This window comes from Galeopterus variegatus, unplaced genomic scaffold (assembly GCF_000696425.1).
Source record: "Galeopterus variegatus unplaced genomic scaffold, G_variegatus-3.0.2 Scaffold1349, whole genome shotgun sequence".
Lineage (NCBI taxonomy): Eukaryota > Metazoa > Chordata > Mammalia > Dermoptera > Cynocephalidae > Galeopterus > Galeopterus variegatus.
In genome coordinates this window covers 310,486-338,365 of record NW_007727460.1, presented here as the reverse complement: position 1 = coordinate 338,365, position 27,880 = coordinate 310,486, and the positions used below count along the sequence as shown (strand labels likewise).

The 27,880-nt window shown below is 45.6% G+C and overlaps 1 protein-coding gene across 1 annotated transcript in view; it reads left to right on the top strand.

Moving 5' to 3' along the window:
• The window catches only part of KSR2 (kinase suppressor of ras 2), a gene marked incomplete at its 5' end in the record, with an annotated part of 91,584 nt that extends 64,795 nt beyond the window's left edge, over positions 1–26,789 (top strand). Inside the window, 4 exons of the mRNA XM_008576438.1 lie at positions 13,015–13,111; positions 21,738–22,012; positions 25,559–25,688; positions 26,652–26,789. Coding sequence (XP_008574660.1) covers positions 13,015–13,111; positions 21,738–22,012; positions 25,559–25,688; positions 26,652–26,789 — 640 coding nt within the window. The remainder of the gene's footprint in view (positions 1–13,014; positions 13,112–21,737; positions 22,013–25,558; positions 25,689–26,651) is intronic.
• Positions 26,790–27,880: the final 1,091 nt, after the last annotated feature.

Sequence of the window (27,880 nt, the reverse complement as noted above, 5' to 3'; positions counted from 1 at the left end):
CAAAAGACATACACATACATAGACATAGGTATGCATGTAAATGCAGAGACCCCTGCACACACAAACACATGCATGCACATACATGCACCTGCATTCATACACACGAACATGCACACATCCACTTGCATGTATATACATGTGTTCATGTGTGCATAAGCACATGCACACAGACATACGCCTATAGAAATAAGAACGCACACGTACAAACCCATATGCACTGACATGTGTCACACCTATGGCTTTTGATCCACCTACAGTTATCTTTTGTGTGGTGGCAGCAGGTTAGGTCACTTTCCCCTGGTGGCCCTGTCCACACCAGTGGTCTGTAAGGAAGACATTTAAAGCAGTTTGGGATTGTCCTCACTTGGATGAACATTTGTTCAGCTAATTTAATACCCAGGGGCTACCTGCAAAGGCTGTTAGGTGTGATGTAGGGGGCTGGGTGAAGACATTTAAAGCAGTTTGGGATTGTCCTCACTTGGATGAACATTTGTTCAGCTAATTTAGTACCCAGGGGCTACCTGCAAAGGCTGTTAGGTGTGATGTAGGGGGCTGGGCCTAGTTTTCAGACAAAGAATTGATTTTCTTGTTGGAGCATATCAAAGACAAGGGAAAATGCAGATCCAGAGTGCTTTCTGAGGGATGAGAGAGGCCAGTTCTGCAGTTGGCATGATGGTACCTGCCATCTCCTCAACTCTGGTGACCAAAAGACATACACATACATAGACATAGGTATGCATGTAAATGCAGAGACCCCTGCACACACAAACACATGCATGCACATACATGCACCTGCATTCATACACACGAACATGCACACATTCACGTGCATGTATATACATGTGTTCATGTGTACATAAGCACATGCACACAGACATACGCCTATAGAAATAAGAACGCACACGTACAAACCCATATGCACTGACATGTGTCACACCTATGGCTTTTGATCCACCTACAGTTATCTTTTGTGTGGTGGCAGCAGGTTAGGTCACTTTCCCCTGGTGGCCCTGTCCACACCAGTGGTCTGTAAGGAAGACATTTAAAGCAGTTTGGGATTGTCCTCACTTGGATGAACATTTGTTCAGCTAATTTAATACCCAGGGGCTACCTGCAAAGGCTGTTAGGTGTGATGTAGGGGGCTGGGTGGGAAATTGGAGAGAGAGAAAGCGAGAAGACTTAAAAGCATGGAAGTTGTATGACAGGGACTTGACAGCTGCTTCCACGTTTGAGTGATGGTATGTGAGGTTTGGGCCTGTCCTTCACCGATGGGGCAGCAGTGGGCAGCTTGACCTGTGTCCACCATTGTGTAACACAGGCTTGCAGATCAGTTCCCTTGTATGGCTGCATGTGCACCAGACCTAGTTCTGATTCCTTCTCCCTCATTAGCCCAATTTAATACCAAGCAGAGCCTGGTCCCTGTATCTGTGACACTTGCTGGCGCTTTCTTGTATAATGTCTTCCTGCCTGCCAGACTCAGTATCCCCAAACTTAGCACAGCACCTGGCAGCATAGGGCTCTGGGAGTGTTAGCTCAATGCATTCATGGATGCATGAATGGTTGAATGAATGAATGACTGAACAAATGAGCAAGTGAATGAATGAAAAATCCACTTGGCCTTGACCACACCCAGTTCCCAACACAGAGAAGAATGGTTCAGTGTTCAATGTCCTTTTAGGGTTTAGTTTCGCTGGCTGGAACTTAGATCTGTGCCACTCACAAAATATTCCCATGACCTTGGGAAATCCCATCCCCTTTTGCCTCCTGATTTCCCCATCTCTTCCATGAAGAGGGTGAACTCAGTCATCTCTAGCACTAGTGTACAACCAGAATTCTATACATGTCTATGCATGTCCTCTCTCCTATACATGTTCTCTTATACCACAGCCAGGTGGGTTCCATGCTCAGTTGCATTCCTAGCATCCCCTAGGAATCCCTTCCCCCTCTTTCTTCTCTCCTTCTCCCCATCTCCCTTCACCAAGGATCAGAACTGAGCAGTAGGTTTTTGGTTGGCTCAGCCCCAATGACAGGGGGAGCAATGCCCCCACCCTGGCTGACTGCCTTCACAGGTCCTCCTCCCAGTGTTCTGTGTCCTCAGCCTCCCCTCTCTCACCCTTTGGGGCCCACAGGTGGACAGTACACAGCCATTTTGGGGGGTTATAACCACCACTCATCTGCCTGCCCCTTCTCCTCTTACCAGTTACACGGTTATTTTCAAAAATCAAATGGTAAACTCTGTCTTCCTCATTAGGGATTGAACTTTTCTAGGGAGAGAATGTTGTTGGGCTTTCTAGTAAGCACCAAGCATTTGCCATGTGCAGAATGTGCTAAACCCTGTGCAAAATACAGAAACGAAAACATTCCTGCCCTCAAACCGTAACAGCCAGAGAGTGTCCAAAGCGAGGTTGAGCTACTAGGACTATGAGTTTGGTGCAGACTGTCCTTTCTCATTTCAGTTTCTCACCAGTTCAATATTTTCTAAACTGTCTGTAGAGTAAACATATGTGTCTTGTTTCACTTCAGTCTGACTCAGAGGTGCTTTTTTTCCTTTCATTTTTCCTTTTTTATTATTTACAAAAGTAACATATATTTATTGGAGAAAAATTAGAAAAGAGAGATAAGCAGCAAGAAAAAAAGCCCCCAAAACCTTGTAAAGCTCCCAATCCCATACTCGGAGATAGCTCCACTAACACTCTGGGGTCTGTCCTCTTGGTGGATTTTTGATGCATATAAATTAGGTGATATATGTACATATTTTTAAGTCCGTAATTCAGTTTACTCTTCAGCTGAAAAATAAATGTGGTTCTGGTCTGCCAACCACAAAAACTCACAGTATTTCGATATCCAGCCCTGGAGGGCCGGGCCAGGGGTCTCTTTGGTCTTTTTGTCCCCTGTGTTACCTCGTGCAGGGGAGAGCTGAAAGCGTCATTGCTAATTGGATCTGGGTTAGGCTCATGGTCTATTTCATGTGCTGAGACAGCAGATAAAGGCCTGCCCTGGCACTAAACACAGCGCTCACTAGCTACGGTGGACATGTGACCCTTATCCACAAGAAGGCAGGTGGTAGGGAGTTTCCGTTCATCCATTCACTTATTCTGGGAACACTTCCTGAGCTCCTCTCCTGGGCCCAGCCAGTGTGAGCAAGGATGCATCAAGGAACTCTGAAGACCCTCTGGGGTTAGCCTTTTTCAGCCTGCCTTGCTTGTTTCAACTGGGAATTCCCAACCAGAAGCAGCAAAGGGTTGATGAGACTAACATGGCCTGGCCTTGCATTTGGAGGGTGGGATGAAAGGCCTAGAGTTGGAAAGGGGTGGGGGTCTCAGCTGAGCTCAATGGGCAAATGAGGGTTTCAGAGGTCAGGCTGTGTAAACCAGGGGTCAGCTCCTCTGCTAAATTATCTTTTCCCTGGATTTTATGAAATCCTGAAAAGATGTGAAGGTTCCAGACGTGGACTCAAATCCCAACCCTGTTGCCTACTCACTGTGGGACCCTTGGTAGGTTATGTAACCTTCCTGCACATGAACTTCCTCATTTGTAAATAGTGTCTCCCCTCCTAGGAAGGGAGTTCTCAGTACAGTGCCTTGTAGGAGAAAGCTCCATAAACAGAGACCATCACCTAATCTCATCTAATTTCCAAGTAGTGCTAGGTAGTGGGTATTAAAATTGGACATATAGATCACACACATACCTGTGCAAAAGACAGGAGCAAAAAATGCTTCCTGCCCTCAAAGAATAAAAGCCAGAGAGTCTTCAAAGCAAGGCTGAGCTACTTGGAGAATGAGTTTGGTTCAGACTGTGCCCTCACCTCACAGTTTACAAAGCACTGTGAGTTCCAAAGATTTCAGGTAACTTGCCCAAGATAACACAGCCAGGAAGTGGCAGAATTTTATCTTGGGTTATTTTGATTCTGTAGTGTGGGCTCCTGCCTCAGTTTCCTCATCTGTACAATGGGAATAATCATACCCACTTTACAGAGTGATAAAAAGCGTTAAATAAGATGGTGCCTAGAAATCCTTTGCCACTGTGCCTGGCACCCTAGTAGGCCCTTGAGAGATGGTCATCATCCTAAACAGGATGATGCCTGCCCTTCTTGGAGGGATTTGATAAGGAGCATTTGCTTAGAAGTTGTCACAGACCAGCCCAGAGTCTTTGCCCTGAAACCACATGATGTGGCGGGAACAGGCCCCCGCTGCCCCTCCTGAGATGCCGACCCTGACTACTCTATTAATGGAGGCACCTCGTGTTTGTTTCTCCATTGCCCTAATTATAATTTGCAATGATGTTGTTTGCTTATTGTTTGTCTCCCCATGAGAATGTCAGCTCATCTGAGCAACGAACGGGCCCTTCTGTCTTGTCACCTGCAAACACCATTGTGACATTACAGAGAAAGTCTCCATTCAGTGCTAGTATTTAACACCTTTCTAACCCTTACTTGCTGAACTTTTTTTGTTTGTTTTTTTTACAAAAAAAGAGAAGCCCTCAATCTTAGAACCTTTGGCAGGCCACAGTGCCAAACTAGGATTTACCTTTGCTTTTTAATGTGTTTGTTTTCATTGTATTTATTTTCACATTATTTGGGGCTAGGGATTCTGGCTTTCCACCTGGCAATGATAGAAAGTTTCTTTTTAAAATACACTGGTTTTTCAAATGCAGTACATTTTAAGAAAACTGTGAGCAAGTGGTAAATATGAGTTGGCTGATCTGGCAAACATGTATAAATCCAAGTTGGTGGATCTGGGATGATTGCAATGTGAGGAATACTGAATGAGATATGCAGTCTGACACTGAGGAGGTGCTGAGAAAAATAAGATGCAGGATGGGGGAAGAGCATATCCCAGATGTCTCTGGGCAGCGTCAAGAAGAGCAGGTCCCAGACAATGGCTGGATCACTCAGTGTAACAAGAAACAGAAAAATGCTGGCTGCCATTTCCCTGCAGTTTCCTACTGTGAGCTGGAGGCCCACGCCTCCCCAGCTGGCTGCACGTGGCTTTGGAATATGCCCTCCTTATAAAGCCCAGATCCCAGAGGGTGGAATGGTACCCAGGTGCCCAGCAGCATGGAGCCACAGTCAGGGGTGGCAGGGACCCCTCATAGGCAGAACCCCACATCTCAGTCCTTGAAGTTCTTGAATGGCTTCTTGACTTAGCGAACTCAGAACCAGCTCTGGGGAGAAGAATACAGTAAGACCTACCCACTTCTCTGAGCTTTGCAGCAGTATCAGAGTCTGGAGGAGGGCAGGGAGGGCAGGTATTGGCAAAAGCTAAGTACTGCTCTTGTGGGCAGCTGAGCTCTGGCCATGCATGTTCTGATACCTGGTAGGCCATTGTCATTTTTCTTGTCTGGCTAGGATGTCAGCTTTCCCCAACCAACCCCTGGCTTAATGGACCTCTATAACTCTTCATTTCCTGGATGCACATTGCATGAAGCAGGTGGCACACGGCTGGCATTTCTCACTTGCTTTCTGGCATTTCCCATTTTTATAGGAAGCTAACCTGGCATTTTTTATTATTAAGCCCCAGAGTCCCAAGGTTTAATATCTTCAGTGTTAGATTCACGAATGACTTGGAAGTTAGAGATTGCCTGAGGCTGGAATTTGATGGAGTGCACAACTTGTCGCTTGGAATGTGATTTATTTGCTCAGGGGAGGGGAAAGAGCACAGGACAATTAAGTGGGATTTGAGCTTTGAGAAGTGCGGAGTGTTTCAAAGTGAGGGAGCAGCAGAGGGTTTGTAAATCCCTTTTGACAGCCAGAGTGTTTTTAAATAACAGCTGACTTGGGAACCAAGTGCCTTGGAGCCCACATCAGGCAGAGCCGAAGACTATCTCCGCTCAGCTATGTCTTTCGCTTAGAGGGTGAACACTTGAGAAAGGCATCACTGGGGGTTGCTCTTTGGGATACAGCCATATTGCCTTTGCTGTGTTACTCAAGCATGCCACACTTAGCCCTACCTCAGAGCCTTTGCACTGGCTGGGCCCTCAGCTTGGAACTCAATACCCCATATTTTCACATGGCTGTTGCTTTCTCCATTCAGCTCTAGGCATAAAGTTTACCTCCCAGAGAGGCTTTCCCTGACCACCCTCGCTAAAGGTGATCACCCAGCCCTATCCACGCTCTATCCAATGAATCTGTTTGTTCTCTTTATAGCACTGTGACCTCTCTGAACTCTCATTTATTTGCTTGCTTGTTTATTGCCTGCCTTCTCTACTAGACAGCCCAGTGGGATCAAGGCCTGGGTCTGTCTCGCACTGTATCTCCTGCATCCAGAACACTACCAGGCCCACACTGGCATCCGATAAATGGATTTTGAACTCAACTGATGATCTCTGTGCCTCAGTAAAATGAGAGTGGCCTTGAGCAGTGGTTCTCAAAGTGGGGACCCTGGACCCCCAGCATCAGCATCATCTTCAAACTTGTTAGAAATGCAGATTCTCAGGCCCTACTCCTGAATCTGAAACTCTGGGAGAGGGGTCAGCTGTCTTTGTTTTAACAAGCTCTCCAGGGGATTTTAATGCCTGCTCAAGTTTGTCAACCACTGGCCTAGTGCTTAAATACCTATGAGGTCTAGGCAGGTGTTTTTTGTTGTTGTTGTTGTTGTTGTTGTTGTAAAAAAGGAAGACCAGTAAGGGGATCTTAACCTTTGACTTGGTGTTGTCAGCACCACGCTCTCCCAAGTGAGCTAACCGGCCATCCCTATATAGGGATCCGAACCCGTGGCCTTGGTGTTATCAGCACCACACTCTCCCAAGTGAGCCACAGGCCGGCCCTCTAGGCAGGTGTTGTACATGCAAGAAGTAGACCAGGTATGATATGTTAGCAAGGACTCTGGCAGAGGAGACCACAGGTGCCCTGTGTAGGGACATTCAAATTTAAGACCAAGCTTATCTGCAAGCCCAACACCCGCATCCCAAATGGACCATTGACTTCAACAAGAGCCCCCGAGAGCTCTAAAAACAAGCCCACAAGCTAAAAAGCAAAGAAGAGTGAAGACACAGACCCCCAAGCAGTTGTTTTTGTTTTATTGGTTGTGATGCCATGATGGGGATCTCACTCCCTGGGATTCTGGAGGAGGAGGTCTGGCCATGTAAAGCAGCCTGTAGCTCTGCATCCATTCACTCATTTGTTCAGCACCTGTATGTGTGTTGGGGGTGTAGAAGCAACAGGAAAACCTAGTCCCTGCCCTTGTAGAGCTTTCAGTCTGGAGTGGGAAACAGTCTGTAATCAGAGACTGCAGCCTACATCTGTCCAGTTACAACCGGTGCTGCAAAGGTAGAGTCCAGTACTTCGGGACCTATGGACGAAGTAACCTAGTCTGGAGACTTTTGAGGCAGGTGGGGTGAGCATTGCACACTGAGGAAACAGGTGTGGCTGGAACTCAGTGAACAAAGGGGAGAGTCAAACAAGGAGAGGGTCAAACAGTCTGCAGAGGCCAGCCCTGCTCAGGACCTCTGGGTGCTGGAGGAGCTGGGGCTGTAGCCAGAGAGCAGTGGGGAGCCATCGCTGCAGCCAGTGACCTGGTCAGTGTTGCATTTTGAAGTGATCACTCGAAGTGCTGGATGGAGAATGAATTGGGGCAGTGAGGAGGCAGTTGGGATCATTCAGGAAGGAGAGTATTGTTATTTGCAATAATATTAGTGGTAATGTTATTAGCTATAATAGGAGCTAATTCAAGTTCAAGGAGTACACTCTCTGGCCAGATGCTGGGCCAGATCTCATTTCGCCCTCATGCCCACCCTCAAGATGGTACTTATTGCCCCACTGTGTTCATTTCCTATTGCTGCAGTGACAAGTCACCACAAACTTTGTGGATTGAAACAACAAAAATTTATCTTACAGTTCTGGAGGTCAGAAGTCCAAAATGTGTCTCACAGAACTAAAATCAAAGTGTCAGCAGGGATGTGTCCCTTCTGGAGGATCTAGGGGAGAATCTGTTTCCTTGCATTTTCCAGCTCCTAGAAGCTGCATGCATTCCTTGGCTCACAGCCCCTTCTTCCTTCTTCAAAGCCAGTGATGGTGGGTCAAGTCTTTCTCATATTGCATCACTCTGACCTCTTCTTCTGTACTCAGATCTCCCTCTGTCACTTTCTTTTGTCTTCCCCATCACTTTTGAGGACACTTGTGATTACATTGGGCCCATTTGGGTAATTCAGGATAATCTTCCCACTTCAAGAGCTTTGGCTCAATCAGATCTACAAAGTCCCTTTTGCCATGTGTGGTACTCAACAGTTCTGACGATTAGGGTGTGGGCATCTCTGGAGGCCATTATCCAGTCAACCACATCCATGGTTACAGATCCAGAGACTGTGCCCTGGTGGGACACAGAGAGTCCCCAAGGCCATGGGGGATTGGGGTGGCAGAGCTGGCCTGTGAGCCAGTCTGTCAGTCTTTAGAAGTGGCTACCTCCAACCCTACCCTCGCTCCCCACCAGCCTGGGTCTGTGGATTCGACTGTGAGAAGTTTGAAGGAGGGAAAGAAAGTGGCTGCCACTGGCATTCAGATTTCCATCCTAGTCACTGTCTTGGCAGAATGAGCTAGCTTGGACAGAAGCCCTCCAACATAAACCTTCTCAATGGTTTTGTCTCATTGTTTCTGACAAGCCTCTTAAAAGCTTGTTTGCAATAAACACCTTATACTCACAGTGCCTTCTTGGCCAAAGGCTATGTTGCCTGGGATATGGGGTCAAAGGGCAGCCTTGTAGGAAGTGCCTGAGGCTGGGGCTGGCAGAGATGGCAAGAGAAAGGCCTGCAGATAAGATGGGAAATGCCCGGTCCCTTTATCTCTTCTTGGAGAAACCTGAGTTTTGTTGCAGAGAGATACTGACAGAGGTGTGTGTGCGTGCATGTGCACACGTGTGTGTATGTGTACATGCATGTGCCTACTGCCCCTGAAGCCAGAGGGGTACTCAATGTGTCCTTGAGCCACGAAAGCACCATCTATTGTCTTCCAGATTAACTCTGCTATGGAGGACAGCGAGACTCTTTAATCTTCGTTGCCATAGGTGATGGTGATAGTGACATTATGGCTACCATTTACTGAGGGCCTGTGACGTGCCAGAGGCTCACAGAAAGTTGTTAAGAAGCAAAAGATAGATCTTAGCATAAGCTCCAGGGCCTGGCTGCCCGGGTTCAAATCCCAGCTCTGGCAGTCCCACTACTGGGTACATATCCAAAGGAAATGGCATCGATGTGTCAAAGAGACATCTGCACTCTCAAGTTCATACTGCAGCATTGCTCACAGTAGCCAAACATGCAATCACCCTACATGTCTGTAGATGGATGGATAAAGAAAATGCAGTGTATATATGTGATGGAATACCATTCAGCCTTTATAAAGAAGGAAATCCTGTCACCTGCAACAATACAGATGAACCTAGAGGACATTAAGTTAAATGAAATAAGCCAGGCAGAGAAAGACAAATACCACATGATCTCACTTATGTGTGGAATGGTGGTTACCAGAGGCTGGTAGGTGAGCCGTTTGGGGCTGGCCCTGCCTCCATCTTAGTCCCCAATAAACACCTGGGTGGGCACAGCCAGGCCTGGAGCCCCAAATTCTCTACAGACACTGCCATCTGCAGATACTTTTCACTATGTGAAGAGTTTAGAAATGAATGCGTTGGGTATCAGTGTTGGTTTAGATTTTCTTTTAAATTTCAGCACCATGTGCTGAAAATTTAATTGTTCATCCTTTCCTCACTAATTTTTTGAAGCTAACTTTTAAAAATGTTTTTGGAAGGATAACATACACAAAAGTGTCCGGATCATAAGATCACAGACTGACGGTGCTGAAAATTTAATTGTTCATCCTTTCCTCACTAATTTTTTGAAGCTAACTTTTAAAAATATTTTTGGAAGGATAACATACACAAAAGTGTCCAGATCATAAGAGCACAGACTGACAAATTTTCCCTAAGTACATGGCCATGGAACCAGCACCCAGATGAAAACACAGCACTTCACCTGCCCCAGCCCCTTCCAGCCTCCCCCAGCCACACACACACAGGGTCCCACTGTGCTGAGTTTTAGTAGCAGTTTTGTCTGCTTTTACCCTTTACATAAATGGAATTGTTCAGTAGTCTTATGTGTTTGACTTCCTTCATACAACATTATGTTGTGAGCTTCATCCACACTTTTTGCTGTTAGGAGTAGTTTGGTTATTTTTATATAGTACAGTATGAATGTATTTTCTTAGACAGATATATCACAATGTAGCCATTCTTCTCTTGATGAACATTTGGGTTGTGTCTTAGTCCATCTGGGCTACTATAACAAAGTTCTATAACTGGTGACTTATAAACAACAGACACGTATTGCTCACAGTTCTGGAGCTGGAAGTCTGAGATCAGGATGCCAGTGTGGCTGGGTTCTGGTGAGGTCCCTCCTCTGGGTTGCCTGCTGCCCACCTCTGTCATATCCACACATGGCAGGGAGAGGGCACAAGAGCTCTATGGGGTCTTTTCTATAAGGGCGCTAATCCCATTTGTGAAGACTCCACCCTCATTACCTAATCACTTCCCAAAGCCCTTACCTCCTAATACCATCACATTGGGATTGAGATTTCAACATATGAACTTTAGGAGGACACAAATATTCGGTCCATTGCAGGTTGGCTACAGTTTGGGGCTATTATGATGGGTTGCTATTAACATTCTAGTATATTCTAGTACATGTTTGGGGATGGATATGAGTATTCGTGTCTGTTGGGTGCATACTTAGGGAGGAATTGCTGGTTGTGAATTATTTGTATGTTTCACTGTGGTAGATGTGCCAAATTGTGGTTGTACCAATTTACACTACACACTCAGTGCTGGTTTGTCCAGCAGCTCCAGGGGCCATAGGGTAGTGAGAGAAGCAAAGACTTTAGCCTCTGCTGCTGGAAAGGAGGATGTGAGCAAGGAAAGAAGACAAGGCATGGAAACTTGATGTTTGCAAGTTTCATGAAGTTACCCTGAGCAGGAGACACGGGGATTCTTGGAGCCTGTTGTGGTTATTTGTTCTGCCGTCTGCAGGGGAGGGTGCTTTCTGGGCTCTGGCCTGTAATGAGTGTAGGTGGCTGTTCAAGAACGAAGTATCCAGGGGAGGGAATCCACCCACAGTCTCTGCCATCTCGAATATTTAAATGTCAATGTGGATTAATTGGTTGCTCAGCCCACCCTTCCTCCACCTCTCCTCAGCAGCCACAGTAAACACACTGTCTGGGACAGCAAAGGGTGGTAGGGGGTGGGAGTAGGGGAGCAGCCTTGAGTCATCAAAGATCGCCTCCTGCCAACTTACTGGGTGACCTTGGACACGTGAATCAGACCCCCTGTGAGTCAGTTACCCTGGGGAATCTCACCTTAAGCAGGTGAAGAAATCAATCTTAGAGGGCATGGGTGGTTTTATAGGTAGCATTTTGGAAGGGTATAGGGTGGATGGGTGGATGGATGGATGGATGGACAGACGGAATGTGTTATGTGTATAAATGTATCATTTATATATACTTGCACAAGTTTGCATGTTCACCATTTTATTGGTCATTTACTAATAGCCACATTCATCTCATAATAGCCACATTCCATGAGCACTTACTATGTGCTAGGCATGAAGAGGTACCTACACCTTTGCACACCTGATTTCATGTGATTCTCCTAACAACTCTTCAAAGCAGAAACTGTCAGCCCTGTTTTATAGATAACGAGACAGAGACTCAGTGAGGTTAAGAGTCACAGAGTCACATGGCCACTAAATGACAGATCAGGATCCTAACCTCACAAAGTCTGAGTATAGACCTCTATGCTCCTAACCACTGTGCTGTACTTCTCTCCAGGTGCCAGGCACTTTAGTGAACTCTTTATCTCACTCAATCCTTTCACTAAACTACAAGGTGAGTATCGTTAGTTTCCTTTGATAGATGAGGAAACTGAGGCCCAGAGAGGTTAAGTAACCTACCCAAAGACACATAGGAAGGAAGGAGCAGCAATGTGATTTGAATTGAGATCCCTCTGATAGCAGCGTTTTTGCTTCAACCACAGGAAATACGGTCTCAGCAACGTCCACTATACAACTGGGGCTCCATAAATACCTAAAATATTTTAGCAACAAAATCAAAGATTAAAAGAAAAAACTTAAGCTGTGATTTTTGACATAGATAAAAATTTATTTTCATAATGACATTCTTCTTCGGCCAACACTGGATACTGTAAGCTGGTCACACTGCTAGGGGCTGGGGATGCTATGGTGAATCTAGGATTCATTCATTCATTCATGCATTCATTCATTCATTCATGCATTCATTCATTCAGTGGTGCTTCTCAAGCACTTGCTCTGTGTGTGCCGGGAATTGGGCTCCCTGCAGAGGAACAGGATGGGCGAGCACGCAGGTGACTAAATGACAAGGTGTTACTTTCACTGCATAATGCCCCTTTCATCCTGTCATTCATCTTAAACCTCTGGTCATTGAAATGAATTCAATGAGGCTGAAAATGGTTTGAAAACCCTCCATCTACACAGGCGTCTGGTTTGGGGCGGTATTATTGGTGCTGACACACCCCTGTCTGAGGGATTGAATGCATCATTTGCTGATGATGCTTAGTGCACATCAGCTACGGCTTTGCTGGTCTTTCATCACTGTCCCCGCACACTGGCGACTCCCGGTGAGTGGGAGCAGCTGGGATGAATGGCCGACAGAGTGCTGTCTGAGTGTTGTCTGAGGACTCACAAGTTGTTGGTTTATACACAGCTGGAAAGCTGTGAGACTCTGGGACAGACTGGACATGGCAAACGGATTTCTGGACTAGGGTACATTCTGCAGTGTCCTTGCATGCCAGCCACTTGGTGAAGTTTCTAAAGAATCTACAAGAATTTCCTTCCAGATCTCCATCCCAGAACCAGGTCTGAGGTCCAGTCCCAGGCCTGTTATCTCGTAGGCACAATGGTGGTGTGTCCACATGTCCACTCAATTATTCGTCGCTTGTAAGAATTGTCATGAGCCACCCTCTTCTTAACAACTGCCAGTAATCTTGTCCTTTTGCTTTTCAGCCTCTGCAAGGGACGAACACTCTATTCTGTGGTGAGGGATGCCAAGATTGTCTTGGATGTCAACAAAACCAGACAGATTGCCCAAGAAATCGTGAAGGTACAGTAGGCTCTGGGGCCTCCCACCTGAACCTCAGAAAACCCCAACCCCCTCCTGAGACTCACGGTCTGGCTTCAAACCACCAGTCTGGACTTAAAAGAAATTAGACTTGACTTGAAAAACACCAGGCCATGTGTAAGGAAGAATCCTGCCTAGATAAAACCGATAGGAATGGTCTGCCAATGTTTGATGTCCATCTGGTGCCTCATCGCTGTGGTTCAGGTGACACATATAGTTGCGCAATTCTCTTGGTTAGGATCCCTTGTCCCCTGAGCCCTTGAATTCCCATGAGTGCAAGTCATCTCTCCACGCTGCTGAGAAGCATCAAATTGTTGGGTGCTGTTTTGGATGAAAACCCACGACAACATCCTGTGTTTCTGGCAGACGCCGTATTAGTCTGTTGTACCGAGGCTTTTGTTTCCTCTCTCCACGCTGCTGAGAAGCATCAAATTGTTGGGTGCTGTTTTGGATGAAAACCCACGACAGCATCCTGTGTTTTTGGCAGACGCCGTATTAGTCTGTTGTACCGAGGCTTTAGTTTCCCTTCAACAAACATCTATTTGTGTGCCTTTTTAACACCACCTATGTGGCACTGATTGTGACACATTTTCCTTCAAAGCTGTGTGTGAATATGTGTTAAACTGGCCAAGAACACTCTATTACATATTCGTTTCTCCCTATGATCTCACTGTGTGAAGCACAGTGTCCTGAGTTCCAGACCAGGGGACAGTAGTGTGCCACATGGCAGACTTCAGAATACACGTTCATAGGAGATCAAGACTCCTTTGAGGAAGAAGTAAAGGAAATAGAGGGTAAACATGAGTAAGGAATTAGGATATGGCAGAAATCCTTTATCATTATTGAGGACAGCATACATGCCACTACAACCTGAGAGTATTAACTATCAGCTATGTAATGAAAAACATTGTTTATTGAGGCATAGCATGACTTCAGTCAGTTTGAAGAACACAGCAAAGTTGTTTCCAGTTTGCCATTCCCCGTCTCCTTAAGTATCTGAGTTCATAAGGACTGTGCCATCGAGACAGCTCAGTGCCAGTTCAGGGAGTGTGTAACTTTTATGGTACATCCATGCAGTGAGGAAAAGGGAACGATTTAACATAATATCCCCTAACTTGATATCATACTGACATGGAAAGACGCTTAAGATGTATTATGGAGTGAACAAAATGATGCAATCCTATGTGCTTACAATTAACACACATAAAGAAAGCAAAATTTTAACAGTGATTTTTGGATGGAGAGACCATTGAGAGGTGCATAGGATTGCAGTGTGCAGATCTTTGTTATTAAGAACATTACTTTTTTATGTTATTGAAGAAAATGTAAAAACGTCTTTTGTTCTCCTTATAAACTTTGATCATTATTTTGTGTGTGGGTGGGAGGGGGGGATAGGGAGAGAGAGGCAGACTGTGTGTGTGTGATGGGTAAGATTTTCATCCCCACAGAATGTACAGGAAAAGCTCATACCGTTTAAAGGAGCTCTGCTTACCTTAGATGAATATTAAGTTGGACTCTCTAGTTAGACAAGTAACATGCAAAAAGTGAACAGTAATCGCTCTAGTCCTGTTTCATACTTTCATGTGCTTGTGAACTGTGTTTTTAGTGTTTTCAGCTCAACGTTTTGGGAACGTTTGTTTCTGTGGAAATGCAGCCTCATCTTTATGATATCACTGAGTTGAGTGGCTAGGCTGCTATGCTGGTGAGGAATGCCAAGGTCATGCTCTTATTCTCATGGGGGCAGCACCTTGCTCACCTGTCTTGCAAATGGTGCCCTTGAGTGCCGTGATTGGGCACAGAACATCCCCAAATCCTTCAAACACTTGGCCTTAAATTTAACTGGAGGACTCTCCCTTTACCCCAGGCACTCATCTAGAAGTTGGGATCATCCAGGAGCCTTCACGCAAAGTTTTCTTAGGAATTATAGATTTTAGTATAGCAGGAGAACAGTTACGAGCAAGGGATTTAAAGTCACACCCACCTGGGGCCGTTGGGCCTCTGCCACTTATTAACAGTGACTTTAGTCAAGTTGTGCAACTTGTTTTCTTGTCTGCGAGAAAAATGGTAGATATGATGATGCCTACCTCTCAGGGTTCTTGTGAAGATAAAATGGGATAACACTCATCAAGCACCCAGCACAGTGCACATCAAGACCCTACAAATAGTCACTGCTGCTGAGCTGTTGTAATTAGTATAAATTTGCATATACATCCCCAGTATCACCCAGGAGAATCATTAACTCTCATTAAGTAATTAACTCTCAGCCACCACTCACCTCAGAGCAAGCCACATGGAATTGACCATGTGAAAAACAGCTTGATCTCAAATAAACAACCCATAATTCCTAAGGCTTACTCTGGTGACTTTTAATTTGGAGTGTGTGCTTGCACACACACATGCACACACACACACCCCTGTGTGTTTTTTCTAATCATGCATCTTATAACAAATGCTGCATCTCTCCAGAAACACATCCATGATTTCTCTCATTTTATTTCAGTTTCAGCTGCTTTGGAGAACCACTGATTTCTTTGCAATATGCCCTAGGGCCCCCCAGAATGAATTCTATTTGTGCTGTATGCTTGTAGTATCTTGAATTCAAGTCACACCATCTGAAATTCAGCGAAACTTCATGGAGCTGTTTCAGTGTGATGCAGTAACAAACAGAAGCTTCAGTTTCTTTTTCAGATTTTACTCCACTCAAAAAGAATTCACCACCATCTCCAAAACTATCTGCAGTGCCTTAGATAGGAAAATAAGCAGGCAGTAAATAAAGAAATAGATCAATAGACAGATGGAGAGAGTCCTGCGAGATGGAACCCAGGAAGCCAGGAGGGCTAGATTGGGTAGGATTCTTTCTTCCCTCTGACTCCCCAGCAGCAGTTAAGTTCCTGTTTGCTGGTAGGGGAATTATACATCCACTGCTTCCCAGTGCCCCAGGATCAGGAGAGAGGAGGCAATTGGTGACATCACTGTGAACCCAGGTTTTTGCATCGAGACAAAGGGAGGCCCTCCCTCTGACTCCCCAGCAGCAGTTAAGTTCCTGTTTGCTGGTAGGGGAATTATACATCCACCGCTTCCCAGTGCCCCAGGATCAGGAGAGAGGAGGCAATTGGTGACATCACTGTGAACCCAGGTTTTTGCATCGAGACAAAGGGAGGCCCGGCAGGTGTTTCTTTAACCTGGTTCTTTAAAAGCCCAGATATTCCTCCCTCCTGGTGGCAAGTGCATCCTCTCTCCTTTTCTCCTTGCCAGTGGAGGAGAAAGGGGAGGAAAGGGGCAAAGGGCCTCTGATTTTCTTTGTTTAGACTCTTGGTTTTCTGAAGCCACCAAAGAGAAGAAGGAAAAAGGAAATGGAATGATGTGAGCATCCTTTCCTTTAGTTCACTCATGGAGACCTGATGCCAACCAGGAACGGAGTTCAACCAAGTCAAGGGCAGTGGCTTCTGGCCTCAGTGTCCAAACAGCACCCCCTCCCCACCCCTGCTCAGCCTGGCTGTAACACAAACCCAGTTAACATCAGGAGAGGCCAGGGAGCCTCAGCCACAGCTGCCAACAAGAAATGCACATTTCTCAGCTACCCGCAAGTAGCTATCAGTGGCTTCCTGTGCTTTTAACTGGTTCCACCAGTTACACGTTGTTGCTTTACCAAACCATCTCCAAACTTAGTGGCTTAAACAAGTTATGATTATCCCTCATGGTTCTGTGGGTTGCCTGGGTTCAGCTGAGCTTTTGGGCTCAGGCTGTCATGTAGATGGGGTTGAAGTTGGAGTCACCCAAAGGCTTCCTTATTCTCACATCTGGACCGGGATGGCTGGGACAGCTGGGAGGCTGGTGGGGCATCTCTCCCTCTTTCTCTCTATTACTTTCTTTCTCACCTTCCCTCTCTCTTTCTCATGCACTCCTCCTTTTCCCCCTCCATGAAACCTGTCTGCATGACTGTATTGGGCTTCCTCACATAATGGTGGTCTCGGTAATCAGACTTCTTAGCAACTGGGTTTCACTAGAGTGAATGTTGATAAGTTCCAGGGGAAGACTGCAAACCTTCTAATGATTTAGCTTCAAAAGTCCTAGAACATCTCCCTTCCACCACCGGTCACTTAAGACCAGGGCAGATTCAAGGGGAGTGGAATTAGACTCCACCTCTCAATGGGAGGGACAGCAAAGACTGTGTAGCCATCTTTCATTTATCTACCACAGTCCCATAGCCATGATAGGGACCATGACAGGGAGGTGGAACTCTTGGGATACCCCATATAATCCAGGACCTTTCCCATTTAGTAGACTTGCCTTAATATTTACCTCCAGGGCAGCCCTGGGGCTCCACAGGTTCCCCTGTGGGGTCAGGTCACAGTTTCCTGCCTTCTGTTTGTGATAAGCGTGTCCAGGCAGTAAGTGCCTCAGGTGCAGACTGGAGCCCCCAATACAGCAGCCAGGGACCAGGAGACACCCCCTGAACACGGGGCATCCATGGCCCTGGCTGGTAGCCTCGGGCCTGGATTAAAGGAGGAAAGAGAGGAGCTGGCCAGGCTGAGGGCACTGCTGAAAGCAGGGTAAATCAGTGCTCAGGAGACAGGCCTGAAAGTTCCCTTGCTTATGTATTCATTCAGCCAGTCAGCAAATATTGAGTGAGGGCTTACTGTACGTCTTAGTCAGCTTGGGCTGCTGTCACAAAATACCACAGACTGGGTGGCTCAAAGAATACACATTTATTTTCTCACATTTTTGGAGGCTGCAAGTCCAAGATCAAGGTGCTGGCAAATTCAGTTTTGAGCAAATTCAGTAAGGGCTCTCTTACTGGCTTGCAGATGGCTCCCTTCTTGCTGTTTCCTCATGTGACCTCTTCTCTGTGCACTCGTGGACAGGGAGAGAGAGAGAATCTCTGAGTCTCTTCCTCTTCTTATAAGGACACCAGTCCTATTGGATTAGGGCCCCAGACTTATGACTTCAGTTAACCTTAATTACCTATCTAAATGCTCTATCTCTAAATACAGTCACATTGAGGTTAGGGCTTCAATTTATGAAAGGTGGCAGGAATGGGGGAGTGGACACTATTTGTTCATAACACCACAAAATAGAGTACAGAAACTTATTTTTATTTAACGCACATTTGACTCCCTGAGCCTCAGTTTCCTCACCTGTAAAACGGGGGAGGGAGGTTAGGCACTAATAGTAACTGTTTCATAAGGCTGTTTGGAAGATTAAATGGGACAGAGATGAGAAGGGTTTAGTTTAGGGCTTTGCTCCCTGATGGTGCTATTTCTCCAGGAATTCGTGAGAGTTGTGGTGAGTCTAGTCTCTGGGATTTTGAAGACTTGCAATCAAACAGATCTTAGCTCTGTCACTTATTACTCTGAGACTCTGGGCAGGTCACTTCTGAGCCTCTGTTTTCTCATGCATAGAACAGGGATTATATCCCTCAGATTGTGGGTTTATGGGGATTAAGTGAGATAGATAACCTGGCATACAGTAGGCACTCAGCAGGAGTTCCTTGACTTCCTGCCCTCTCCTCAGTTAGAGCTTGGGGTGTTGACAGCCTTTGGTGCCCAGCGGGGGAGACCTCCTGGGCCTGGGGTGGGGAGGGGGTGAAAGGTTGGTCCAGTGAAGCGAGTGTGTCTTGAGCATCCAAATGGACCCCGGCATACAGCTGTTCTGCCATTGTTAAGAAAAGGTGTCATTTAAGATGCCAGCGTATTGTGCCAGCTACTCGCAGCCTGTTATTAATCATAATAATAACCATAATGAAGATGATTTGGGTTTGTCACCAATGGGCCCATCGCCATGGGAACAGGACACCCTAGGGCGTCTGTGCATGGCCTGGTTTGTGGCCCCCCTCCCAGGCATGTGCCCACACCCACCCTAGACTAATGATTATTTTAATGCCACTGCTCCTCCTCCTCCCCTAACCCCATGATGCCAGTCCTTGACCAACACGATATGTCAGGACAAGGTGACAGGGGCATCTGAGAGAGGTGGGGACCAGGAAGCTAGGCCTCTGGGCAGAAGAATTTGCGCTCCTCACCCCCAGTGTCCTGGTCATGCCAGGAGAATATTGTTTGGCCCATGCCAAGGCCTCTCTTCCTTGGAAGGAGGACATTCTTACTTAGGGCTCTAGTCTCAACTCCATTTCTGACTTCTCAAGATAAAAAAATTACATGTGTCCTGGCCTGGCACACCTGTGCTGTCACCATCCAGACACAATGAAAAGTTGTGATAGAGGCAATTATTCAGCTTTGCTTCTTTTCTCACAAGCCTTGTTTGGATTTCTACCAAAATTTGAGTATCTCGAAATGGGTGCTATGTTCATGTGTGAAACGGAGGAGGGAAGAGAGAAAGCCTGGAGAACTGCAGTTCTGGAATAGTGACTGTAGCAGCAGCCCCAGAACCTGAACCCCAAACTCCTGGAGTCTCATTCAGGGTTCTTTTCTTCACCCAGTATTTCTGAAAGTGTGGTCTGCAAGTCAATTTTAGGGAGGACGTGAACAAACATTTTCTATCTTAATTTTCATTTGTATTAGAAAAGTGCTAGTTTCGTATGGCCATACTAAAAAGTGACCTATTAAAATAAATTTAAGTAAAAAAAATTCATTTTATAGTCTAGATCTGTGTCGTCCAGTTTGGTGGCCACGTGCCGTGTGTGGCTACATAAATTTAACTTTAATTAAAATGAAATAAAATTAAAAGTTTGCTTTTTCAGTCATACGAGCTACATCGCAGGTGCTCAACAGCCATGGTGGTTGGTGGCTGCCATATTGGACAGCACAGGTAGAGACTGTCTCCATCATCATCATGGAAAGTTCTGTTGGATAACACTGCTCTTGAAGGTGTTTAGATATGGCAAAAATCATGATTATGGGATATGAATGGTTGCATTTAAGGGAGCAGTGTGTCACCTCACACAGCTCAGAATCCCACCCTGGAAGAACTGTAGAATCCAGCCAGCCCCGGGTCCTCACACAGACCTTCATGCAAGAGACTCTAGTCCTTCATGATCTCACTCTTGATGGTTCGAGATATCCACACTCTCTCCCACCACTGTCCACTTCGCTGTGTTAACTAGTGCTTTCCCAGGAGTCTTGAATCAGTGAAAATCTCATGGGAGGTGAAATCTGCTCAAGTGTGTCACCTCACACAGCTCAGAATCCCACCCTGGAAGAACTGTAGAATCCAGCCAGCCCCAGGTCCTCACACAGACCTTCATTCAAGAGACTCTAGTCCTTCATGATCTCACTCTTGATGGTTCGAGATATCCACACTCTCTCCCACCACTGTCCACTTCCCTGTGTTAACTAGTGCTTTCCCAGGAGTCTTGAATCAGTGAAAATCTCATGGCAGGTGAAATCTGCTCAGCTCATGGGAGGTGAAATCTGCTCAAGTTTCAGTCCCAAATGGAAACCTTTGACTTGCTAAGGACTTAGTGTATAGGAGGGAGCCAACCTCCTTCCTATTCTAAGAATTTAACTTAAGGAATAGCCATCAATGTCGGTGAAGGGGGATATTTGCAGTATCTCCCAAAGATGTTCATTGCAGCATTGTTTATAATGGTGAAGGGAGATCCACCTAATGCTCATCGGCAAGGAGTTGGTTGTATACATTTTGATACATAGGATGGCATGATATGTTTCAATGACACTGGTGTCCTTTAGGTCTCTAGAACACCCCAAATGCAGTCTGCCTTGGGCCTTTGTCCTAGCTCTCCCTTCTGCCTGGAATATTCTCTTTGTTCATATGGCTCAATCCTTTATGTCATATAGATCTTAGCTCATGTTTTACCTACAATAAGTTTCTTCTTATCTTTGATACATTCCTCTGTTTTGATTCTTTATATAGCACTAATCCCAATCTGTATTTTTCCTATTTATCTAATTAATTCATCACCTCCTTCCCCTATCAAAGCACAAGCTCTAGGAGGGCAGGAACCTTGTTGGTCTTGTTCATTGCCATGTCCCTTGTGCTGAGAACAGAACCTAGGCACAGTTGGTGGTTGATAAATACAGTTGATCTTCATTGCTCACATATTTGCAAATTCGCCTACTCAATGAAATGTATTTGTAATACCAAAATCAGAACCCACAGCGCCTTTGCAGTCTTTCACAGACATGCAGAGTGGTGACAGATTTGAGTTACCCGATACACGTGTTCTAGCGGAGGTCGAACAGGGTATCTCTCTGTCTTCCTGTTTCAGCCTCATACACACATGCCAGAGTGTAGAGACAGAGGGGACAATGCAGGGTCATATTAGAAGCTGCAACTCTGGGGCCACTTGAATGAGGTTTGAATACTGGGGCCACCTTGGCAAGCCACTTAACACTTTCTGAACCCCATTTTCTATTTGGTAAAATAAAGAAAATAGAATCTACTAGGATGAGTTGTTTTTAGGATTTAAGATTATAATCTACGTGAGATGTATATGTGTACATATTTTCCCTAGGAGCAAGGATTCACTATTCACTAATTCAGTGTTCATGGTGACTTTATAGAACATAACTATCATGAGTATCAAGAATCGACTGTATTTGTCAAGTGAAGATGGACAAGATGGGTGCCTCCAAGGCAATGGGACCCGATGATGGCTTGGGTATTGCATCTCTGTCTCACTGAGTCTCAGCCTCCAGGAGAAGGTCAGGCAGTGCTCAATGGAGGAAAGCAAGAAATCCTGCAGAGCCGGTTCTGGGGACCTGGGCTCAGTGCTAGGAGGACTGGCCCTCCCTGGGCTGTGAATGGAGCTCATTCCGTGCTTTACTTCTCCAGGCGGGAGGACAAACTGCGCATCCAGAATGGCTGGCTGTGCCACCTGGCGCCCGAGATCATCCGCCAGCTGTCCCCTGACACGGAGGAGGACAAGCTCCCTTTCTCCAAGCACTCTGACGTCTTTGCACTAGGGTAGGTGGGCTCTACCCTGGCCTTCGAGAGCCACAACCTGGGCAGAGGTCACTTCCCAAGCTTTCCTTCAATGCTTCCAGAAGGGCCAGCACACCTGTCTTCAGGGGCCAAGGTGGCTGGATTTCTGGGTGAGATTGGATGGATCTGAGTGGGGTGTAGTAGAAAGAATGACCCTAACAAACCTGCATGCCTGGTTAGAACTGGTTATGTGGTCATGACAAGTTACCTGACTCATTCATACATTCATTTATTCAATAGCTATTCATTAGATGCTCACTGTGTGCTAGATGCTGGAGATATAAGATCCAGTATACAGACTCATTGTAAACCGCTTAGGGGGTGTTTTCTGGAAGATCAGAATTCTCCACATCTGTTGCTTGGGTCCCTTTAGAGGCTGTCACTTGCCCTGATTCATTTACGTTCCAATCTTTATCTAGTTAGATACTGTTATCTAAAACCAAATTGCAATAATTAAGTTGATATCTTTTAGTGTAAATTTAGCAAAAGAAAAAAATGTAATTAACAAAATGTACCAAAGTAAATAATTGGTTTTCCACTGCTGTTTTCATCTTTAGCAATATTTTCTTTCCTTGAAGTGAATTTCTCTTGAAAATTAGGTTTGAAAGTAAGTTTTAATGAGGCTTTTATTTCTGACACTGCTGAATTCTGAAGGACCTGGCGTCCTCGGTTTCCTGCCAATTAGGTGCATCTTGTTGCTTGGGAACCTCATGCTCAGGAATGACTTAGAACAAAAGTAAACTTTTAAAAGTATGTTAGGCACTGTGATAAGCTTTTTATGTGCATCATCTCCTGGAATCTTTATAAACCCCCTTTGAAGCAGGTATTGTACAGTTCCCAATTGACAGGTGAGAAAATTGAGATCCCAACTGGGTCAATGACTTGCCTTATGGTAAGTGGTGGTGAAGCTGAGATTCAAACCTGGAACATCCTAGCTCCAGAGTTTGAACTTTTAACCATGGAACCCCAATGGAATTGGGAGTAATTTTTGACACTCAAAGCCCTACGTCTCTCACCTGTAAGTCAAGATTAAGAAAACCCATTGAGGCATTGTAAGGATTGAGTGTAAGGCATCCAGCACAGGGAAAAACTCCTGAAAGGCACCCTTCCCTCTTTCACACAAGTGGTGCATGCAGTCTTCCTGTTCCTCCTGTGCCAAGCTCCCACCATCAACTGCAAGGTTGCACCCCCAAACAGTTCACTTCCCTGATTACAAAGGACTCTTGAATAGGATGGAGGATAAGCTTCCTGGGGCAGTATATGGCAAGTTCTGGAGTCAGGTGGACTGGGTTCAACTTTGGCTGTCCCTCTTATTTGCTGGGTCTTCCTGGGTAAGACAGGTAACCTTCCTGAGCCTCCTGAGTTTCCTTATCTGTAAAATGCAGAGAATAATCATGCCTCCTGTTTTAAAATGTAGGTTTTATTATTATTCAGGGATGATGAGGCCAATAAATAGATCAGGCAAAAATTGCCGTGGAAAAGAAAGTTTGTTACTCACAGTTCCCAAAAGGAAGAGGGCACAGCACACCATGCAAGGGTCACAGGGGAAGCACTGGATCAGTCAGGAGGCAGAGTTGCCGTGGAAAAGAAAGTTTGTTACTCACAGTTCCCAAAAGGAAGAGGGCACAGCACACCAAGCAAGGGTCACAGGGGAAGCACTGGATCAGTCAGGAGGCAGAAGAAGTGAGAGGAAAACGTGAACAAAAGCCTTATTGTGGTTTTCTTGGGAAAGAGCAGGTGAGGCAGCATAAGCAGGCTTAGAATTGGCTGGTTTGCATAATTTCAGTGGGTTCTGGGATGTGAGGATTGAGGAATACTGGCCCTGAGTTTGAAAGCCTTTAAAGGAGGTGGGCGGGGGTATGGGCTCTGGATTGTTTCATTTGCATGTAAAAGGCACACTCACAGGTAAGTTCTTTATTCTCTCTGGGAATTGGCCAGCCCTAGGAGAGGCAGTCCCCCCAGGGTCAGCAAGGCCCCAAGTAATCAGAGCATCAGAATAAAACGGCCTAGTGAACACACTTCCCCCAGCCAAGGGCTTAGAATAGTGTCTAGCATAGAGTAAAAACTTAATACACATTATTATTTATTATGATAACTATAGTCATCTAGCACCTTCTCTTGAGAGCTTCTTGATAGTCTAATTCAACATCCCAGCACCTGAGCATCACCAGCCCTCCCCACCCCAGAAGTATGAGGTTGTTGGGTGAAAAGAAGATGCTAGCTGAGAAATAAAACCCTAGGAATAGCTGGTTTGACACAGTCCCCTGATCAGTAAAGAGGACAACAGAGTGCTTCCTTTCTTTAAAGCAAATTTACATAAATTATCCTAGAGTGGAGGAAAGATCATTTCCTAAGATCGTTTCGGGTATTTCCAGAGTTGGGGATCTTGTTCTTAGAGAACTGAGATCTATCCCCAGGGTACAGCTCAGTGACCTCCCACCACCGTCCTCACTGCTGCACACGCCTACCTCATCATTTATGCACCACCTGGCCCAACACCCCCTGCATAGTCACAGGCTACTCACTGGGCCATCCTTTCTGCATTCATTACAATGCCATGATTTATAAAACAGATGACAACATAGTAAGTCCCTCTAGAAGTATTTTATATCACCAAGTTGTTCTGGCATTCAGCATCCCAGACACGTTTTTTTCCACTGCAATTTTATCATTATTCTCATTTGGCAGATAAGGAACCTATACTCAGAGAAGTCAAGTGACCTACCCAGTGTTATAGTACTTAACTAGTATGGTATAAAATTAGGACTTGAACCCAAGTCAGTCTGACTCAGATCTTTTTTATTTTTTCTTTCCAACATTCCACAGGATGGTTCATACTTGGAAAACACAAGTATAAAAGAAAAAAAAAATCCTGTCCTATCACCAGAATTAGCCATTGTCAACATTTGGCTGTTTCACTTTATTCTCTTGTCCATACATATATAATGATTTTAAAGAATAACATCATATCTCACCTATAGTCTCATGTCCTGCTTTTTTCACTTAAAATTACATATTGAGCAGTTTTTCCACATCAGCAAAATTTCTTTGAAATGTTCTAATATTAATATAGCATTTCATTTCATTTTATAGATTTACCATAATACACACAACCAGCTCCTGTTATTGAACAATTGTGTTATTTCTCCTTTTTTTCAATTTTATAGACAAGTATAATGCTGTAGAGAACATTTTTGTAAATCAGTTTTTGTCTTTATCCCTAATTATGCACTTACAATGGTATCCTAAAATTACAAATATAGAGATCAGAGATCCTAACCACTTTATATTAAACTCTTCAGGTTCTAGGTTTTGATTCATTTTAATTTAGGCAACAGATAAGGTATTCAGGAATAAGCATGATTTCTAAGACATCAAGAAAGCTTTAAGCATGTCCTAGCTGGCAAAATAGCAACCCCATGAGGAAGAAACGGGAGAAGAATGGCTGGGTGGGCATGTGTGGTGAGCAGGTGCAGGGTTGTGAGTGACATACCACACTAACACCCCTCTAACAACATCTGCCAACAGCACAATCTGGTATGAACTCCATGCCAGGGAGTGGCCTTTCAAGACCCAACCAGCAGAGGCAATAATCTGGCAAATGGGCACAGGCATGAAACCCAACCTCAGCCAGATTGGCATGGGAAAAGAAATCTCGGTAAGTCCTGGGATAGTGCCAGGTCTGGGGGACACGAGGAGAAGCAGACATAGTCCTGGGCTTTATTTTTCCTGTGTGTTAAGGTTATAAATGCTTTCCCAGAGGATGACCAAAAAAAGCATGTCCTGCAGCCTTGTCAGATAAAGGTTTGGAGCTTAGAAGTCACAGCCTCTGCACTATGCCTGCAATTTTACGTGCCTTCCACCAGGCGCACAGTAACAGCTGGCCAAGTTTTTTGTTTTTGTTTTTGTTTTTGTTAGCAATGAATGGCTCAGTCAGGTAGAACCAGTGAATCCCTCTTTTTCTATTTTTGAAAGATATTCATTAAAATATCATGAATATTAATGGTTCTAATTGTATTTGCATCTACATAGTCATTTTGAGGTGCTATCATCAGATCTTAAGATATGCAGAAACAGAGAAGCCTGAATATAGATTGATAATCTTCCTCTAAAACACAGCAGGAAGAATCCTCTCTTTTCATCGAAGGCAGATAAGTCAGGGAAGGAGTATGTAATCACCTGGTATGTTTGTAAGGGTTACCTGCCTCTAGGTTTCCTTTCTCAGGAGAGGAAATTACTAAAAGTAACTTTTTTCCTCTGTGACTTTGAAGAGTACTTATAAGTACTGGAAGGTGGATGGAGACCTCAAGATTCTTTTATCCCTCCCTTTTGAGAAAAATGTCAAGAAACTCCTTGAGTAGTATTGTTGATTTTAATTTTTCCCAGACCTTCTAGCATAGGACCTACCTAATTTGCTAAATGAGCATTGAAAGTGTATTGGGGGAAGGAAGGATGGATGGATGGATAGATGGATAGATAAATGGATGAATGGATGGATGGATGATGAAGAAATATGGAAGTGAAACAAATGGGTAGACAAATGGACAGACCCAATAAGGTGTGAAGGAGTAATCAAGAAGTCACCATTTATGTTTAGTTACCACACACTGGTTTCTTTTAGGACATTCTTCTCTTCTGCTGGGCCTTTGAGCAAGAAGAGAGACCTACCTTCACCAAGCTCATGGACATGCTGGAGAAACTGCCAAAGCGAAACCGCCGCCTGTCTCACCCCGGACATTTCTGGAAGTCTGCAGAGTAGGTTTTCTCCCTTAGCATCTCTCCCCACCACTTGTCCTCTGGCCTTTGTCACCCTTTTGCTCCCCTTCCCAACTCCTCCCCCAACAAGCTCCTTCCAATTATACCCATCCCCACCCCCAGCCACCACCCTCCCTTACCAGGTCTCTGTTGAGGGGCATCTGCTCTGGGGTTTGGGTGCTCGAGACTGCTGTGCAGGGCGCTGGCTCCTGTGGCCACCACAGCTGCCTCATGGCTCACCTTCTCCTGATCAGGTTTGATGCCCCAGTGAGTCTGGACATCATGTGGTGAGGTGGTGCCCTGAACCTGCCAAGCCCCATATGCCAGGTATCTGGGGTACCTCTCTGCAAGGCCTGGCTTCTAGGAAATATCCTTCCTGGGCCATCAGGCTGCCCCATCGTGGCAGCTTTCAGCTTCCAGCATTCTCCATCACATGAACACAAGGGCAGGAAAGTTTCTCAGCTTCTCCATGCCCTAAGTGTCTCTCTGGCTTCCCCATCAAGAGGCTCAATGCCACTCCCTCTCCCTTGTCCGTAGCTGGAGATCCTAGACCTACCTGAGATATTGAGTGTGGCCTCTCTCTGGGCCCCCTTCCCAGCCCCAGCCACTGTGACGGGTCTCTCAAGAAGCTGAGAGGGAGATGGGCCCAGATGAGGCTGCAGAGAGGGCCTTGTTCCCCACAGCTCTGCCAGTTGCTCCCGGACACACGTGCTTATGCACTATCACACAGACACACTCAGGCACACACACACATGCAGGCACAGGAACAGTGCCTAAAAACATACCTCCACACACAGGTGCGCTCAGATACATCCACACACACATCCATCCACAATTGAAAACACACCCTATACTCAAGCCCACACACATGGGCAAATTCAGGTACACACACAGGTATGCAGTCACATTACATGATACACAAAGACACGCATGCATATGCACACCTGCACTGCTGTGCCTACCCCCCAGTACATGCTTACACACAGAAATATATACAAAGGCACGCACTTCTACAAACTCCCTCCTGCATGCACAAGTACAACACAGCAGTTGTCAGAGTCTTCCCAGGGGACCCCATGGACGCTTCCCAAGGCA